The following is a 20,775-nucleotide window of genomic DNA, read 5'->3' on the forward strand; positions in this document are numbered from 1 at the left end:
ATATCTGTACACTGACTGGTGTCTCTCAGTCCCCTCTCTCTCAGGGAGATATCTGTACACTGACTGGTGTCTCTCAGTCGCCTCTCTCTCTCTCAGGGAGATATCTTTACACTGACTGGTGTCTCTCAGTCCCCTCTCTCTCAGGGAGATATCTGTACACTGTCTGGTGTGTCTCAGTCCCCCCTCTCTCTCTCAGGGAGATATCTGTACACTGACTGGTGTCTCTCAGTCCCCTCTCTCTCTCAGGGAGATATCTGTACACTGACTGGTGTCTCTCAGTCCCCTCTCTCTCTCTCAGGGAGATATCTGTTCACTGACTGGTGTCTCTCAGTCCCCTCTCTCTCTCTCAGGGAGATATCTGTACACTGACTGGTGTCTCTCAGTCCCCTGTCTCTCTCTCTCAGGGAGATATCTGTACACTGACTGGTGTCTCTCAGTCCCCCCTCTCTCTCAGGGAGATATCTGTACACTGACTGGTCTCTCTCAGTCCCCCCTCTCTCCCTCAGGGAGATATCTGTACACTGACTGGGGTCTCTCAGTCCCCCCTCTCTCAGGGAGATATCTGTACACTGACTGGTGTCTCTCAGTCACCTCTCTCTCTCAGGGAGATATCTGTACACTGACTGGTGTCTCTCTATCCCCTCTCTCTCTCAGGGAGATATCTGTACACTGACTGGTGTCTCTCAGTCCCCTCTCTCTCAGGGAGACATCTGTACACTGACTAGTGTCTCTCAGTCCCCCTCTCTCTCAGGGAGATATCTGTACACTGCCTGGTCTTTCTCAGTCCCCCTCTCTCTCTCTCAGGGAGATATCTGTACACTGACTGGTGTCTCTCAGTCCCCTCTCTCTCTCTCAGGGAGATATCTGTACACTGACTGGTGTCTCTCAGTCCCCCCTCTCTCTCTCAGGGAGATATCTGTACACTGACTGGTGTCTCTCAGTCCCCCCTCTCTCTCTGTCAGGGAGATATCTGTACACTGACTGGTGTCTCTCAGTCCTCTCTCTCTCTCAGGGAGATATCTGTACACTGACTGGTGTCTCTCAGTCCCCCCTCTCTCTCCCAGGGAGATATCTGTCCACTGACTGGTCTCTCTCAGTCCCCCCTCTCTCCCTCAGGGAGATATCTGTACACTGACTGGTGTCTCTCAGTCCCCTCTCTCTCTCTCAGGGAGATATCTGTACACTGACTGGTGTCTCTCAGTCCCCCCTCTCTCTCTAAGGGAGGTATCTGTACACTGACTGGTGTCTCTCAGTCCCTTCTCTCCCTCAGGGAGATACCTGTACACTGACTGGTGTCTCTCAGTCCCCTCTCTCCCTCTCAGGGAGATATCTGTACACTGACTGGTGTCTCTCAGTCCCCCCTCTCTCTCAGGGACACATCTGTGCACTGACTGGTGTCTCTCAGTCCGCTCTCTCTCACTCAGGGAGATATCTGTACACTGACTGGTGTCTCTCAGTCCTCTCTCTCTCTCAGGGAGATATCTGTACACTGACTGGTGTCTCTCAGTCCCCCCTCTCTCTCCCAGGGAGATATCTGTCCACTGACTGGTCTCTCTCAGTCCCCTCTCTCTCTCTCAGGGAGATATCTGTACACTGACTGGTGTCTCTCAGTCCCCCCTCTCTCTCTAAGGGAGGTATCTGTACACTGACTGGTGTCTCTCAGTCCCCTCTCTCCCTCAGGGAGATACCTGTACACTGACTGGTGTCTCTCAGTCCCCTCTCTCCCTCTCAGGGAGATATCTGTACACTGACTGGTGTCTCTCAGTCCCCCCTCTCTCTCAGGGACATATCTGTGCACTGACTGGTGTCTCTCAGTCCCCCCTCTCTCCCTCAGGGAGATATCTGTACACTGTCTGGTGTCTCTCAGTCCCCTCTCTCTCCCTCAGGGAGATATCTGTACACTGACTGGTGTCTCTCAGTCCCCTCTCTCTCAGGGAGATATCTGTACACTGTCTGGTGTCTCTCAGTCCCCTCTCTCTCAGGTTGATATCTGTACACTGTCTGGTGTCTCTCAGTCCTCTCTCTCTCTCTCTCAGTGAGATATCTGTACACTGACTGGTGTCTCTCAGTCCCCCTCTCTCTCAGGGAGATATCTGTACACTGACTGGTGTCTCTCAGTCCCCTCTCTCTCTCAGGGAGATGTCTGTACACTGACTGGTGTCTCTCAGGCCCCTCTCTCTCTCAGGGAGATATCTGAACACTGACTGGTCTCTCTCAGTCCCCTCTCTCTGTCCGATATCTGTACACTGACTGGTGTCTCTCAGTCCCCTCTCTCTCTCTCAGGGAGATATCTGTACACTGACTGGTCTCTCTCAGTCCCCCCTCTCTCTCAGGGAGATATCTGTACACTGACTGGTGTCTCTCTGTCCCCTCTCTCTCTCAGGGAGATATCTGTACACTGACTGGTGTCTCTCAGTCGCCTCTCTCTCTCTCAGGGAGATATCTTTACACTGACTGGTGTCTCTCAGTCCCCTCTCTCTCAGGGAGATATCTGTACACTGTCTGGTGTGTCTCAGTCCCCCCTCTCTCTCTCAGGGAGATATCTGTACACTGACTGGTGTCTCTCAGTCCCCTCTCTCTCTCAGGGAGATATCTGTACACTGACTGGTGTCTCTCAGTCCCCTCTCTCTCTCTCAGGGAGATATCTGTACACTGACTGGTGTCTCTCAGTCCCCTGTCTCTCTCTCTCAGGGAGATATCTGTACACTGACTGGTGTCTCTCAGTCCCCTCTCTCTCAGGGAGATATCTGTACACTGACTGGTGTCTCTCAGTCCCCTCTCTCTCTCAGGGAGATATCTGTAACTGACTGGTGTCTCTCAGTCCCCTCTCTCGAAGGGAGATATCTGTACACTGACTGGTGTCTCTCAGTCCCCCCTCTCTCTCAGGGAGATATCTGTACACTGATTGGTCTCTCTCAGTCCCCCCTCTCTCCCTCAGGGAGATATCTGTACACTGACTGGGGTCTCTCAGTCCCCCCTCTCTCAGGGAGATATCTGTACACTGACTGGTGTCTCTCAGTCACCTCTCTCTCTCAGGGAGATATCTGTACACTGACTGGTGTCTCTCTGTCCCCTCTCTCTCTCAGGGAGATATCTGTACACTGACTGGTGTCTCTCAGTCGCCTCTCTCTCTCTCAGGGAGATATCTGTACACTGACTGGTGTCTCTCAGTCCCCTCTCTCTCAGGGAGACATCTGTACACTGACTAGTGTCTCTCAGTCCCCCTCTCTCTCAGGGAGATATCTGTACACTGACTGGTCTTTCTCAGTCCCCCCTCTCTCCCTCAGGGAGATATCTGTACACTGACTGGTCTCTCTCAGTCCCCCCTCTCTCTCTCAGGGAGATATCTGTACACTGACTGGTGTCTCTCAGTCCCCTCTCTCCCTCAGGGAGATATCTGTACACTGACTGGTGTCTCTCTGTCCCCTCTCTCTCTCAGGGAGATATCTGTACACTGACTGGTGTCTCTCTGTCCCCTCTCTCTCTCAGGGAGATATCTGTACACTGACTGGTGTCTCTCAGTCCCCTCTCTCTCAGGGAGATATCTGTACACTGACTGGTGTCTCTCAGTCGCCTCTCTCTCTCTCAGGGAGATATCTTTACACTGACTGGTGTCTCTCAGTCCCCTCTCTCTCAGGGAGATATCTGTACACTGTCTGGTGTGTCTCAGTCCCCCCTCTCTCTCTCAGGGAGATATCTGGACACTGACTGGTGTCTCTCAGTCCCCTCTCTCTCTCAGGGAGATATCTGTACACTGACTGGTGTCTCTCAGTCCCCTCTCTCTCTCTCAGGGAGATATCTGTTCACTGACTGGTGTCTCTCAGTCCCCTCTCTCTCTCTCAGGGAGATATCTGTACACTGACTGGTGTCTCTCAGTCCCCTGTCTCTCTCTCTCAGGGAGATATCTGTACACTGACTGGTGTCTCTCAGTCCCCCCTCTCTCTCAGGGAGATATCTGTACACTGACTGGTCTCTCTCAGTCCCCCCTCTCTCCCTCAGGGAGATATCTGTACACTGACTGGGGTCTCTCAGTCCCCCCTCTCTCAGGGAGATATCTGTACACTGACTGGTGTCTCTCAGTCACCTCTCTCTCTCAGGGAGATATCTGTACACTGACTGGTGTCTCTCTATCCCCTCTCTCTCTCAGGGAGATATCTGTACACTGACTGGTGTCTCTCAGTCGCCTCTCTCTCTCTCAGGGAGATATCTGTACACTGACTGGTGTCTCTCAGTCCCCTCTCTCTCAGGGAGACATCTGTACACTGACTAGTGTCTCTCAGTCCCCCTCTCTCTCAGGGAGATATCTGTCCACTGACTGGTCTTTCTCAGTCCCCCCTCTCTCCCTCAGGGAGATATCTGTACACTGACTGGTCTCTCTCAGTCCCCCCTCTCTCTCTCAGGGAGATATCTGTACACTGACTGGTGTCTCTCAGTCCCCTCTCTCCCTCAGGGAGATATCTGTACACTGACTGGTGTCTCTCAGTCCCCCCTCTCTCTCTCAGGGAGATATCTGTACATTGACTGGTGTCTCTCAGTCCACCCTCTCTCTCTCAGGGAGATATCTGTACACTGACTGGTGTCTCTCAGTCCCCTCTCTCTCAGGGAGATATCTGTACACTGACTGGTGTCTCTCAGTCACCTCTCTCTCTCAGGGAGATATCTGTACACTGACTGGTGTCTCTCAGTCCCCTCTCTCTCTCAGTGAGAGATCTGTACACAGACTGGTGTCTCTCAGTCCCCTCTCTCTCTCAGGGAGAGATCTGTACACTGACTGGTGTCTCTCAGTCCCCTCTCTCTCTCAGGGAGATATCTGTACACAGACTGGTGTCTCTCAGTCCCCTCTCTCTCAGGGAGATATCTGTACACTGACTGGTGTCTCTCAGTCCCCTCTCTCTCTCAGGGAGATATCTGTACACTGACTGGTGTCTCTCAGTCCCCTCTCTCTCTCAGGGAGATATCTGTACACAGACTGGTGTCTCTCAGTCCCCTCTCAGGGAGATATCTGTACACTGACTGGTGTCTCTCAGTCCCCTCTCTCTCTCAGTGAGAGATCTGTACACAGACTGGTGTCTCTCAGTCCCCTCTCTCTCTCAGGGAGAGATCTGTACACTGACTGGTGTCTCTCAGTCCCCTCTCTCTCTCAGGGAGATATCTGTGCACTGACTGGTGTCTCTCAGTCCCCTCTCTCTCTCAGTGAGAGATCTGTACACTGACTGGTGTCTCTCAGTCCCCTGTCTCTCTCTCTCAGGGAGATATCTGTGCACTGACTGGTGTCTCTAAGTACCCTCTCTCTCTCAGGGAGAGATCTGTACACTGACTGGTGTCTCTCAGTCCCCTCTCTCACTCTCAGGGAGATATCTGTACACTGACTGGTATCTCTGTCCACTCTTTCTCAGGGAGATATCTGTACACTGACTGGTGTCTCTCAGTCCCCTCTCTCTCTCAGTGAGAGATCTGTACACAGACTGGTGTCTCTCAGTCCCCTCTCTTTCTCAGGGAGAGATCTGTACACTGACTGGTGTCTCTCAGTCCCCTCTCTTTCTCAGGGAGATATCTGTCCACTGACTGGTGTCTCTCAGTCCCCTCTCTCTCAGGGAGATATCTGTACACTGACTGGTGTCTCTCAGTCCCCTCTCTCTCTCTCAGGGAGATATCTGTACACTGACTGGTGTCTCTCAGTCCCCCCTCTCTCTCTCAGGGAGATATCTGTACACTGACTGGTGTCTCTCAGTCCCCCCTCTCTCTCTGTCAGGGAGATATCTGTACACTGACTGGTGTCTCTCAGTCCTCTCTCTCTCTCTCAGGGAGATATCTGTACACTGACTGGTGTCTCTCAGTCCTCTCTCTCTCTCTCAGGGAGATATCTGTCCACTGACTGGTCTCTCTCAGTCCCCCCTCTCTCCCTCAGGGAGATATCTGTACACTGACTGGTGTCTCTCAGTCCCCTCTCTCTCTCTCAGGGAGATATCTGTACACTGACTGGTGTCTCTCAGTCCCCCCTCTATCTCTAAGGGAGGTATCTGTACACTGACTGGTGTCTCTCAGTCCCCTCTCTCTCACACAGGGAGATATCTGTACACTGACTGGTGTCTCTCAGTCCCCCCTCTCTCTCAGGGACATATCTGTGCACTGACTGGTGTCTCTCAGTCCGCTCTCTCTCACTCAGGGAGATATCTGTCCACTGACTGGTCTCTCTCAGTCCCCCCTCTCTCTCTCAGGGAGATATCTGTACACTGACTGGTGTCTCTCAGTCCCCTCTCTCCCTCTCAGGGAGGTATCTGTACACTGACTGGTGTCTCTCAGTCCCCTCTCTCCCTCAGGGAGATATCTGTCCACTGACTGGTGTCTCTCAGTCCTCTCTCTCTCTCAGGGAGATATCTGTACACTGACTGGTGTCTCTCAGTCCTCTCTCTCTCTCAGGGAGATATCTGTACACTGACTGGTGTCTCTCAGTCCCCCCTCTCTCTCCCAGGGAGATATCTGTCCACTGACTGGTCTCTCTCAGTCCCCTCTCTCTCTCTCAGGGAGATATCTGTACACTGACTGGTGTCTCTCAGTCCCCCCTCTCTCTCTAAGGGAGGTATCTGTACACTGACTGGTGTCTCTCAGTCCCCTCTCTCCCTCAGGGAGATACCTGTACACTGACTGGGGTCTCTCAGTCCCCTCTCTCTGTCCGATATCTGTACACTGACTGGTGTCTCTCAGTCCCCTCTCTCTCTCTCAGGGAGATATCTGTACACTGACTGGTGTCTCTCAGTCGCCTCTCTCTCTCTCAGGGAGATATCTGTACACTGACTGGTGTCTCTCAGTCCCCTCTCTCTCAGGGAGACATCTGTACACTGACTAGTGTCTCTCAGTCCCCCTCTCTCTCAGGGAGATATCTGTACACTGACTGGTCTTTCTCAGTCCCCCCTCTCTCCCTCAGGGAGATATCTGTACACTGACTGGTCTCTCTCAGTCCCCCCTCTCTCTCTCAGGGAGATATCTGTACACTGACTGGTGTCTCTCAGTCCCCTCTCTCCCTCAGGGAGATATCTGTACACTGACTGGTGTCTCTCTGTCCCCTCTCTCTCTCAGGGAGATATCTGTACACTGACTGGTGTCTCTCTGTCCCCTCTCTCTCTCAGGGAGATATCTGTACACTGACTGGTGTCTCTCAGTCCCCTCTCTCTCAGGGAGATATCTGTACACTGACTGGTGTCTCTCAGTCGCCTCTCTCTCTCTCAGGGAGATATCTTTACACTGACTGGTGTCTCTCAGTCCCCTCTCTCTCAGGGAGATATCTGTACACTGTCTGGTGTGTCTCAGTCCCCCCTCTCTCTCTCAGGGAGATATCTGTACACTGACTGGTGTCTCTCAGTCCCCTCTCTCTCTCAGGGAGATATCTGTACACTGACTGGTGTCTCTCAGTCCCCTCTCTCTCTCTCAGGGAGATATCTGTTCACTGACTGGTGTCTCTCAGTCCCCTCTCTCTCTCTCAGGGAGATATCTGTACACTGACTGGTGTCTCTCAGTCCCCTGTCTCTCTCTCTCAGGGAGATATCTGTACACTGACTGGTGTCTCTCAGTCCCCCCTCTCTCTCAGGGAGATATCTGTACACTGACTGGTCTCTCTCAGTCCCCCCTCTCTCCCTCAGGGAGATATCTGTACACTGACTGGGGTCTCTCAGTCCCCCCTCTCTTAGGGAGATATCTGTACACTGACTGGTGTCTCTCAGTCACCTCTCTCTCTCAGGGAGATATCTGTACACTGACTGGTGTCTCTCTATCCCCTCTCTCTCTCAGGGAGATATCTGTACACTGACTGGTGTCTCTCAGTCGCCTCTCTCTCTCTCAGGGAGATATCTGTACACTGACTGGTGTCTCTCAGTCCACTCTCTCTCAGGGAGACATCTGTACACTGACTAGTGTCTCTCAGTCCCCCTCTCTCTCAGGGAGATATCTGTACACTGACTGGTCTTTCTCAGTCCCCCCTCTCTCCCTCAGGGAGATATCTGTACACTGACTGGTCTCTCTCAGTCCCCCCTCTCTCTCTCAGGGAGATATCTGTACACTGACTGGTGTCTCTCAGTCCCCTCTCTCCCTCAGGGAGATATCTGTACACTGACTGGTGTCTCTCAGTCCCCCCTCTCTCTCTCAGGGAGATATCTGTACATTGACTGGTGTCTCTCAGTCCACCCTCTCTCTCTCAGGGAGATATCTGTACACTGACTGGTGTCTCTCAGTCCCCTCTCTCTCAGGGAGATATCTGTACACTGACTGGTGTCTCTCAGTCACCTCTCTCTCTCAGGGAGATATCTGTACACTGACTGGTGTCTCTCAGTCCCCTCTCTCTCTCAGTGAGAGATCTGTACACAGACTGGTGTCTCTCAGTCCCCTCTCTCTCTCAGGGAGAGATCTGTACACTGACTGGTGTCTCTCAGTCCCCTCTCTCTCTCAGGGAGATATCTGTACACAGACTGGTGTCTCTCAGTCCCCTCTCTCTCAGGGAGATATCTGTACACAGACTGGTGTCTCTCAGTCCCCTCTCTCTCAGGGAGATATCTGTACACTGACTGGTGTCTCTCAGTCCCCTCTCTCTCTCAGGGAGATATCTGTACACAGACTGGTGTCTCTCAGTCCCCTCTCTCTCAGGGAGATATCTGTACACTGACTGGTGTCTCTCAGTCCCCTCTCTCTCTCAGGGAGATATCTGTACACTGACTGGTGTCTCTCAGTCACCTCTCTCTCTCAGGGAGATATCTGTACACTGACTGGTGTCTCTCAGTCCCCTCTCTCTCTCAGTGAGAGATCTGTACACAGACTGGTGTCTCTCAGTCCCCTCTCTCTCTCAGGGAGAGATCTGTACACTGACTGGTGTCTCTCAGTCCCCTCTCTCTCTCAGGGAGATATCTGTACACAGACTGGTGTCTCTCAGTCCCCTCTCAGGGAGATATCTGTACACTGACTGGTGTCTCTCAGTCCCCTCTCTCTCTCAGTGAGAGATCTGTACACAGACTGGTGTCTCTCAGTCCCCTCTCTCTCTCAGGGAGAGATCTGTACACTGACTGGTGTCTCTCAGTCCCCTCTCTCTCTCAGGGAGATATCTGTGCACTGACTGGTGTCTCTCAGTCCCCTCTCTCTCTCAGTGAGAGATCTGTACACTGACTGGTGTCTCTCAGTCCCCTGTCTCTCTCTCTCAGGGAGATATCTGTGCACTGACTGGTGTCTCTAAGTACCCTCTCTCTCTCAGGGAGAGATCTGTACACTGACTGGTGTCTCTCAGTCCCCTCTCTCACTCTCAGGGAGATATCTGTACACTGACTGGTATCTCTGTCCACTCTTTCTCAGGGAGATATCTGTACACTGACTGGTGTCTCTCAGTCCCCTCTCTCTCTCAGTGAGAGATCTGTACACAGACTGGTGTCTCTCAGTCCCCTCTCTTTCTCAGGGAGAGATCTGTACACTGACTGGTGTCTCTCAGTCCCCTCTCTTTCTCAGGGAGATATCTGTACACTGACTGGTGTCTCTCAGTCCCCTCTCTCTCTCTCTCTCAGGGAGATATCTGTACACTGACTGGTGTCTCTCAGTCCCCCCTCTCTCTCTCTCTCAGGGAGGTATCTGTACACTGACTGGTGTCTCTCAGTCCCCCCTCTCTCTCTCTCTCAGGGAGATATCTGTACACTGACTGGTGTCTCTCAGTCCCCTCTCTCTCTCAGGGAGGTATCTGTACACTGACTGGTGTCTCTCAGTCCCCCCTCTCTCTCTCTCTCAGGGAGATATCTGTACACAGACTGGTGTCTCTCAGTCCCCTCTCTTTCTCAGGGAGAGATCTGTACACTGACTGGTGTCTCTCAGTCCCCTCTCTTTCTCAGGGAGATATCTGTACACTGACTGGTGTCTCTCAGTCCCCTCTCTCTCTCTCTCTCAGGGAGGTATCTGTACACTGACTGGTGTCTCTCAGTCCCCCCTCTCTCTCTCTCTCAGGGAGATATCTGTACCCTGACTGGTGTCTCTCAGTCCCCTCTCTCTCTCAGGGAGATATCTGTACACTGACTGGTGTCTCTCAGTCCCCCCTCTCTCCCTCAGGGAGATATCTGTACACTGACTGGTGTCTCTCAGTCCCCTCTCCCTCTCTCCCTCTCTCTCTGTCACCTCCCCCCCGGGGGATGTCTTTCCTTTGAGTATGACCCCTTGTTTTCTCTCCCTCTTTCTGACTGGACCAGCCTTGGGAAGAGACGCAGTCACGTGGATCACCGGAGGAAGAGTCGAGCCCATCGCCATCATCGGCACCAGCATCGGGTGAGAGGGCATCGCAGCAGAGGGGCTCACCATGACCGGGGGCACGGACACTGTCACCACAGCAGACACAGGTATCGGGGTGGTCAGTGTCCTGCTCTCTGTCCCGTCGCTGTCTGGGCTCACATCGCAGCATTCAGCTCCGAGGGTGTCTGTCACTCAGCTCACATTCCCAGTGTTCCTCACTCTCTCCCTGATATCCCAATCCCAGTCCCTCCCTGTGTCTGCCATGACATTCCCGGTGTTCCTCACTCACTCCCTGATATCCCGTTCCCAGTCCCTCCCTGTGCCTGCCCTGACATTCCCGGTGTTCCTCACTCTCTCCCTGATATCCCAATCCCAGTCCCTCCCTGTGTCTGCCATGACATTCCCGGTGTTCCTCACTCACTCCCTGATATCCCGTTCCCAGTCCCTCCCTGTGTCTGCCCTGACATTCCCGGTGTTCCTCACTCTCTCCCTGATATCCCAATCCTAGTCCCTCCCTGTGTCTGCCCTGACATTCCCGGTGTTCCTCACTCACTCCCTGATATCCCAATCCCAGTCCCTCCCTGTGCCTGCCCTGACATTCCTGGTGTTCCTCACTCTCTCCCTGATATCCCAATCCCAGTCTCTCCCTGTGTCTGCCCTGACATTCCCGGTGTTCCTCACTCAACCCCTGATATCCCAATCCCAGTCCCTCCCTGTGTCTGCCCTGACATTCCCGGTGTTCCTCACTCTCTCCCTGATATCCCAATCCCAGTCCCTCCCTGTGTCTGCCCTGACATTCCCGGTGTTCGACACTCACTCAATGATATCCCGTTCCCAGTCCCTCCTTGTGTCTGCCCTGACATTCCCGGTGTTCCTCACTCTCTCCCTGATATCCCAATCCCAGTCCCTCCCTGTGTCTGCCCTGACATTCCCGGTGTTCCTCACTCACTCAATGATATCCCGTTCCCAGTCCCTCCCTGTGTCTGCCCTGACATTCCCGGTGTTCCTCACTCACTGCCTGATATCCCAATCCCAGTCCCTCCCTGTGTCTGCCCTGACATTCCCGGTGTTCCTCACTCTCTCCCTGATATCCCAATCCTAGTCCCTCCCAGTGTCTGCCCTGACATTCCCGGTGTTCCTCACTCACTCAATGATATCCCGTTCCCAGTCCCTCCCTGTGTCTGCCCTGACATTCCCGGTGTTCCTCACTCACTGCCTGATATCCCAATCCAGGTCCCTCCCTGTGTCTGCCCTGACATTCCCGGTGTTCCTCACTCTCTCCCTGATATCCCATTCCCAGTCCCTCCCTGTGTCTGCCCTGACATTCCCGGTGTTCCTCACTCACTGCCTGATATCCCAATCCCAGTCCCTCCCTGTGTCTGCCCTGACATTCCCGGTGTTCCTCACTCTCTCCCTGATATCCCATTCCCAGTCCCTCCCTGTGTCTGCCCTGACATTCCCGGTGTTCCTCACTCACTGCCTGATATCCCATTCCCAGTCCCTCCCTGTGTCTGCCCTGACATTCCCGGTGTTCCTCACTCATTGCATGATATCCCAATCCCAGTCCCTCCTTGTGTCTGCCCTGACATTCCCGGTGTTCCTCACTCACTGCCTGATATCCCAATCCCAGTCCCTCCCTGTGTCTGCCCTGACATTCCCAGTGTTCCTCACTCTCTCCCTGAATTCCCATTCCCAGTCCCTCCCAGTGTCTGCCCTGACATTACCGGTGTTCCTCACTCACTGCCTGATATCCCATTCCCAGTCCCTCCCTGTGTCTGCCCTGACATTCCCGGTGTTTCTCACTCACTCCATGATATCCCAATCCCAGTCCCTCCCTGTGTCTGCCCTGACATTCCCGGTGTTCCTCACTCACTGCCTGATATCCCAATCCCAGTCCCTCCCTGTGACTGCCCTGACATTCCCGGTGTTCCTCACTCACTGCATGATATCCCATTCCCAGTCCCTCCCTGTGTCTGCCCTGACATTCCCGGTGTTCCTCACTCACTCCCTGATATCCCATTCCCAGTCCCTCCCTGTGTCTGCCCTGACATTCCCGGTGTCTCTCACTCACTCCCTGATATCCCATTCCCAGTCTCTCCCTGTGTCTGCCCTGACATTCCCGGTGTTCCTCACTCTCTCCCTGATATCCCGTTCCCAGTCCCTCCCTGTGTCTGCCCTGACTTTCCCGGTGTTCCTCACTCTCTCCATGATATCCCATTCCCAGTATCTCCCTGTGTCTGCCCTGACTTTCCCCGTGTTCCTCACTCACTCCCTGATATCCCAATCCCAGTCCCTCCCTGTGTCTGCCCTGACATTCTAGTTGTTCGTCACTCACTGCCTGATATCCCATTCCCAGTCCCTCCTTGTGTCTGCCCTGACATTCCTGGTGTTCCTCACTCACTCCCTGATATCACAATCCCAGTCTCTCCCTGTGTCTGCCCTGACATTCCCGGTGTTCCTCACTCACTCCATGATATCCCAATCCCAGTCCCTCCCTGTGTCTGCCTTGACATTCCCGGTGTTCCTCACTCTCTCCCTGATATCCCAATCCCAGTCCCTCCCTGTGTCTGCCCTGACATTCCCGGTGTTCCTCACTCTCTCCCTGATATCCCAATCCCAGTCCCTCCCTGTGTCTGCCCTGACATTCCCGGTGTTCCTCACTCTCTCCCTGATATCCCGTTCCCAGTCTCTCCCTGTGTCTGCCCTGACATTCCCGGTGTTCCTCACTCTCTCCCTGATATCCCAATCCCAGTCCCTCCCTGTGTCTGCCCTGACATTCCTGGTGTTCCTCACTCTCTCCCTGATATCCCAATCCCAGTCCCTCCCTGTGTCTGCCCTGACATTCCCGGTGTTCCTCACTCACTCCCTGATATCCCATTCCCAGTCTCTCCCTGTGTCTGCCCTGACATCCCTGGTGTTCCTCACTCTCTCCCTGATATCCCAATCCCAGTCCTTCCCTGTGTCTGCCCTGACATTCCCGGTGTTCCTCACTCTCTCCCTGATATCCCAATCCCAGTCCTTCCCTGTGTCTGCCCTGACATTCCCGGTGTTCCTCACTCTCTCCCTGATATCCCAATCCCAGTCCGTCCCTGTGTCTGCCCTGACATTCCCGGTGTTCCTCACTCACTGCCTGATATCCCAATCCCAGTCCCTCCCTGTGTCTGCCCTGACATTCCCGGTGTTCCTCACTCTCTCCATGATATCCCATTCCCAGTCTCTCCCTGTGTCTGCCCTGACATTCCCAGTGTTCCTCACTCTCTCCCTGATATCCCATTCCCAGTCTCTCCCTGTGTCTGCCCTGACATTCCCGGTGTTCCTCACTCACTGCCTGATATCCCAATCCCAGTCCCTCCCTGTGTCTGCCCTGACATTCCCGGTGTTCCTCACTCTCTCCATGATATCCCATTCCCAGTCTCTCCCTGTGTCTGCCCTGACATTCCCAGTGTTCCTCACTCTCTCCCTGATATCCCAATCCCAGTCCCTCCCTGTGTCTGCCCTGACATTCCCGGTGTTCCTCACTCTCTCCCTGATATCCCAATCCCAGTCCCTCCCTGTGTCTGCCCTGACATTCCCGGTGTTCCTCACTCTCTCCCTGATATCCCATTCCCAGTCCCTCCCTGTGTCTGCCCTGACATTCCCAGTGTTCCTCACTCTCTCCATGATATCCCATTCCCAGTCTCTCCCTGACCTGGCCCTTCACATATTTCACATCCTGTTACATTGGTCTGAGTGTCTGATCATATATTAACATGGATTAACATGGATTAACGTGGATTAACGTGGATTAACATGGATTAACATGGATTAACATGGATTAACATGGATTAACGTGGATTAACATGGATTAACATGGATTAACGTGGATTAACATGGATTAACATGGATTAACATTGACTAACATGGATTAACATGGATTAACATGGATTAACATGGATTAACGTGGATTAACATGGATTAACATGGATTAACATGGATTAACATGGATTAACATTGACTAACATGGATTAACATGGATTAACATGGATTAACATGGATTAACGTGGATTAACATGGATTAACATGGATTAACATGGATTAACATTGACTAACATGGATTAACATGGATTAACATGGATTAACATTGACTAACATGGATTAACATGGATTAACATGGATTAACATGGATTAACATGGATTAACATGGATTAACATTGACTAACATGGATTAACATGGATTAACATGGATTAACATGGATTAACATTGACTAACATGGATTAACATGGATTAACATGGATTAACATGGATTAACATGGATTAACGTGGATTAACATGGATTAACATGGATTAACATGGATTAACATTGACTAACATGGATTAACATGGATTAACGTGGATTAACATGGATTAACATGGATTAACATTGACTAACATGGATAAACATGGATTAACATGGATTAACGTGGATTAACATGGATTAACATGGATTAACATTGACTAACATGGATAAACATGGATTAACATGGATTAACATGGATTAACATGGGTGTTCCAACTCCAGCGGGCAGAGCTCGAGTCTGCAAAGTAAAGGGGATAATTGAACCAAGATTATTCATGGCCTCACCGCGACCTCTCATTCCTGCTCCAAATCTGACTGCATTCCAGGGCTCGGCGACCATCCAGTCGGAGTCGGAGTCGGAGTCGGAGTCGGAGTCGGAGTCGGAGTCGGAGTCCATTCCTTCGGGACAGGGTCTACAGCAGGTGAGACGGAGGATGTGGCCAAACTGAAGGGGGACACTCTCAGAGGGAGACAATTCAATTCCACTCGGAGTGTCCACGACAAGCACAGAGTCTGAGCACAAACCAGAGGGTCCATCACATCCCACAACATCACTGATCGTTCACACTCAGGTCAGTCAGACAGGGGTCTCAGGGCGTGTACACGGCTCGCTCAGTGTACACTCTAACACGGACTGACCCCACTGTGTACACGGCTCGCTCAGTGTACACTCTAACACGGACTGACCCCACTGTGTACACGGCTCGCTCAGTGTACACTCTAACACGGACTGACCCCACTGTGTACACGGCTCCCTCAGTGTACACTCTAACACGGACTGACCCCAATGTGTACACGGCTCGCTCAGTGTACACTCTAACACGGACTGACCCCAATGTGTACACGGCTCGCTCAGTGTACACTCTAACACGGACTGACCCCACTGTGTACACGGCTCGCTCAGTGTACACTCTAACACTGACTGACATCACTGTGTACACGGCTCGCTCAGAGTACACTCTAACACGGACTGACCCCAATGTGTACACGGCTCGCTCAGTGTACACTCTAACACGGACTGACCCCAATGTGTACACGGCTCGCTCAGTGTACACTCTAACACGGACTGACCCCAATGTGTACACGGCTCCCTCAGTGTGCACTCTAACACGGACTGACCCCAATGTGTACACGGCTCGCTCAGTGTACACTCTAACACGGACTGACCCCAATGTGTACACGGCTCCCTCAGTGTGCACTCTAACACGGACTGACCCCAATGTGTACACGGCTCCCTCAGTGTGCACTCTAACACGGACTGACCCCAATGTGTACACGGCTCGCTCAGTGTACACTCTAACACGGACTGACCCCAATGTGTACACGGCTCGCTCAGTGTACACTCTAACATGGACTGACCCCAATGTGTACACGGCTCGCTCAGTGTACACTCTAACATGGACTGACCCCAATGTGTACACGGCTCGCTCAGTGTACACTCTAACATGGACTGACCCCAATGTGTACACGGCTCGCTCAGTGTACACTCTAACACGGACTGACCCCAATGTGTACACGGCTCGCTCAGTGTACACTCTAACACGGACTGACCCCAATGTGTACACGGCTCGCTCAGTGTACACTCTAACACTGACTGACCCCAATGTGTACACGGCTCGCTCAGTGTACACTCTAACACTGACTGACCCCAATGTGTGCACGGCTCGCTCAGTGTACACTCTAACACGGACTGACCCCAATGTGTACACGGCTCGCTCAGTGTACACTCTAACACGGACTGACCCCACTGTGTGCACGGCTCCCTCAGTGTACACTCTAACACGGACTGACCCCAATGTGTACACGGCTCGCTCAGTGTACAGTCTAACACGGACTGACCCCACTGTGTACACGGCTCGCTCAGTATACACTCTAACACGGACTGACCCCAATGTGTACACGGCTCCCTCAGTGTACACTCTAACACGGACTGACCCCAATGTGTACACGGCTCGCTCAGTGTACACTCTAACACTGACTGACCCCAATGTGTACACGGCTCGCTCAGTGTACACTCTAACACTGACTGACCCCAATGTGTACACGGCTCGCTCAGTGTACACTCTAACACGGACTGACCCCACTGTGTGCACGGCTCCCTCAGTGTACACTCTAACACGGACTGACCCCAATGTGTACACGGCTCGCTCAGTGTACACTCTAACACGGACTGACCCCACTGTGTACACGGCTCGCTCAGTGTACACTCTAACACGGACTGACCCCAATGTGTACACGGCTCGCTCAGTGTACACTCTAACACGGACTGACCCCACTGTGTACACGGCTCCCTCAGTGTACACTCTAACACGGACTGACCCCAATGTGTACACGGCTCCCTCAGTGTACACTCTAACACGGACTGACCCCAATGTGTACACGGCTCCCTCAGTGTACAGTTTAACACGGACTGACCCCAATGTGTACACGGCTCCCTCAGTGTACACTCTAACACGGACTGACCCCAATGTGTACACGGCTCCCTCAGTGTACACTCTAACACGGACTGACCCCAATGTGTACACGGCTCCCTCAGTGTACACTCTAACACGGACTGACCCCAATGTGTACACGGCTCCCTCAGTGTGCAGTTTAACACTGACTGACCCCAATGTGTACACGGTTCCCTCAGTGTACAGTTTAACACTGACTGACCCCGATGTGTACACGGCTCCCTCAGTGTACACTCTAACACGGACTGACCCCAATGTGTACACGGCTCCCTCAGTGTACACTCTAACACGGACTGACCCCAATGTGTACACGGCTCCCTCAGTGTACAGTTTAACACGGACTGACCCCAATGTGTACACGGCTCCCTCAGTGTACACTCTAACACGGACTGACCCCAATGTGTACACGGCTCCCTCAGTGTACACTCTAACACGGACTGACCCCAATGTGTACACGGCTCCCTCAGTGTACACTCTAACACGGACTGACCCCAATGTGTACACGGCTCGCTCAGTGTGCAGTTTAACACTGACTGACCCCACTGTGTGCACGGCTCGCTCAGTGTACACTCTAACACGGACTGACCCCAATGTGTACACGGCTCGCTCAGTATACACTCTAACACGGACTGACCCCAATGTGTACACGGCTCCCTCAGTGTACACTCTAACACGGACTGACCCCAATGTGTACACGGCTCGCTCAGTGTACACTCTAACACTGACTGACCCCAATGTGTACACGGCTCGCTCAGTGTACACTCTAACACTGACTGACCCCAATGTGTGCACGGCTCGCTCAGTGTACACTCTAACACGGACTGACCCCAATGTGTACACGGCTCGCTCAGTGTACACTCTAACACGGACTGACCCCACTGTGTGCACGGCTCCCTCAGTGTACACTCTAACACGGACTGACCCCAATGTGTACACGGCTCGCTCAGTATACACTCTAACACGGACTGACCCCAATGTGTACACGGCTCCCTCAGTGTACACTCTAACACGGACTGACCCCAATGTGTACACGGCTCGCTCAGTGTACACTCTAACACTGACTGACCCCAATGTGTACACGGCTCGCTCAGTGTACACTCTAACACTGACTGACCCCAATGTGTACACGGCTCGCTCAGTGTACACTCTAACACGGACTGACCCCACTGTGTGCACGGCTCCCTCAGTGTACACTCTAACACGGACTGACCCCAATGTGTACACGGCTCGCTCAGTGTACACTCTAACACGGACTGACCCCACTGTGTACACGGCTCGCTCAGTGTACACTCTAACACGGACTGACCCCAATGTGTACACGGCTCGCTCAGTGTACACTCTAACACGGACTGACCCCACTGTGTACACGGCTCCCTCAGTGTACACTCTAACACGGACTGACCCCAATGTGTACACGGCTCCCTCAGTGTACACTCTAACACGGACTGACCCCAATGTGTACACGGCTCCCTCAGTGTACAGTTTAACACGGACTGACCCCAATGTGTACACGGCTCCCTCAGTGTACACTCTAACACGGACTGACCCCAATGTGTACACGGCTCCCTCAGTGTACACTCTAACACGGACTGACCCCAATGTGTACACGGCTCCCTCAGTGTACACTCTAACACGGACTGACCCCAATGTGTACACGGCTCCCTCAGTGTGCAGTTTAACACTGACTGACCCCAATGTGTACACGGTTCCCTCAGTGTACAGTTTAACACTGACTGACCCCGATGTGTACACGGCTCCCTCAGTGTACACTCTAACACGGACTGACCCCAATGTGTACACGGCTCGCTCAGTGTACACTCTAACACGGACTGACCCCAATGTGTACACGGCTCGCTCAGTGTACACTCTAACACGGACTGACCCCAATGTGTACACGGCTCCCTCAGTGTACACTCTAACACTGACTGACCCCAATGTGTACACGGCTCCCTCAGTGTACACTCTAACACGGACTGACCCAATGTGTACACAGCTCCCTCAGTGTACAGTCTAACACGGACTGACCCCAATGTGTACACGGATCCCTCAGTGTGCAGTTTAACACGGACTGACCCCCAATGTGTACACGGCTCCCTCAGTGTACAGTTTAACACGGACTGACCCCAATGTGTACACGGCTCCCTCAGTGTGCAGTTTAACACTGACTGACCCCAATGTGTACACGGCTCCCTCAGTGTGCAGTTTAACACTGACTGACCCCAATGTGTACACGGCTCCCTCAGTGTGCAGTTTAACACTGACTGACCCCAATGTGTACACAGCTCCCTCAGTGTGCAGTTTAACACGGACTGACCCCGATGTGTACACAGCTCCCTCAGTGTACAGTTTAACACGGACTGACCCCAATGTGTACACGGCTCCCTCAGTGCACACTCTAACACTGACTGACCCCAATGTGTACACGGCTCCCTCAGTGTACAGTCTAACACTGACTGACCCCAATGTGTACACGGCTCGCTCAGTGTGCAGTTTAACACTGACTGACCCCAATGTGTACACGGCTCCCTCAGTGTACAGTCTAACACTGACTGACCCCAATGTGTACACGGCTCGCTCAGTGTACACTCTAACACTGACTGACCCCAATGTGTACACGGCTCCCTCAGTGTACAGTCTAACACGGACTGACCCCACTGTGTACACGGCTCCCTCAGTATACACTCTAACACGGACTGACCCCAATGTGTACACGGCTCGCTCAGTGTACACTCTAACACGGACTGACCCCAATGTGTACACGGCTCGCTCAGTGTACACTCTAACACGGACTGACCCCAATGTGTACACGGCTCGCTCAGTATACACTCTAACACGGACTGACCCCAATGTGTACACGGCTCCCTCAGTGTACAGTCTAACACGGACTGACCCCAATGTGTACACGGCTCCCTCAGTGTACAGTTTAACACGGACTGACCCCAATGTGTACACGGCTCCCTCAGTATACACTCTAACACTGACTGACCCCAATGTGTACACGGCTCCCTCAGTGTACACTCTAACACGGACTGACCCAATGTGTATACAGCTCCCTCAGTGTACAGTCTAACACGGACTGACCCCAATGTGTACACGGCTCCCTCAGTGTGCAGTTTAACACGGACTGACCCCAATGTGTACACGGCTCCCTCAGTGTACACTCTAACACGGACTGACCCCCAATGTGTACACGGCTCCCTCAGTGTACAGTTTAACACGGACTGACCCCAATGTGTACACGGCTCCCTCAGTGTGCAGTTTAACACTGACTGACCCCAATGTGTACACGGCTCCCTCAGTGTGCAGTTTAACACTGACTGACCCCAATGTGTACACGGCTCCCTCAGTGTGCAGTTTAACACTGACTGACCCCAATGTGTACACGGCTCCCTCAGTGTGCAGTTTAACACGGACTGACCCCAATGTGTACACAGCTCCCTCAGTGTGCAGTTTAACACTGACTGACCCCAATGTGTACACAGCTCCCTCAGAGTGCAGTTTAACACGGACTGACCCCAATGTGTACACGGCTCGCTCAGTGTACACTCTAACACGGACTGACCCCAATGTGTACACGGCTCGCTCAGTATACACTCTAACACGGACTGACCCCAATGTGTACACGGCTCGCTCAGTGTACACTCTAACACGGACTGACCCCAATGTGTACACGGCTCCCTCAGTGTACAGTCTAACACGGACTGACCCCAATGTGTACACGGCTCCCTCAGTATACACTCTAACACGGACTGACCCCAATG

General features: G+C 52.9%; 1 protein-coding gene across 1 annotated transcript in view; it reads left to right on the forward strand.

The window, feature by feature from the left end:
• The window catches only part of LOC148133650 (putative RNA-binding protein 23), a gene marked incomplete at its 3' end in the record, with an annotated part of 90,580 nt that overhangs the window by 38,909 nt on the left and 30,896 nt on the right, over positions 1 to 20,775 (forward strand). Inside the window, exon 2 of the mRNA XM_087985761.1 lies at positions 14,888 to 14,983. Coding sequence (XP_087841887.1) covers positions 14,888 to 14,983 — 96 coding nt within the window. The remainder of the gene's footprint in view (positions 1 to 14,887; positions 14,984 to 20,775) is intronic.

The sequence above is a fragment of the Chiloscyllium plagiosum genome, unplaced genomic scaffold (genome assembly GCF_037043375.1).
Source record: "Chiloscyllium plagiosum isolate Xiang-an unplaced genomic scaffold, Cpla_swu_hap1 HiC_scaffold_233, whole genome shotgun sequence".
Lineage (NCBI taxonomy): Eukaryota > Metazoa > Chordata > Chondrichthyes > Orectolobiformes > Hemiscylliidae > Chiloscyllium > Chiloscyllium plagiosum.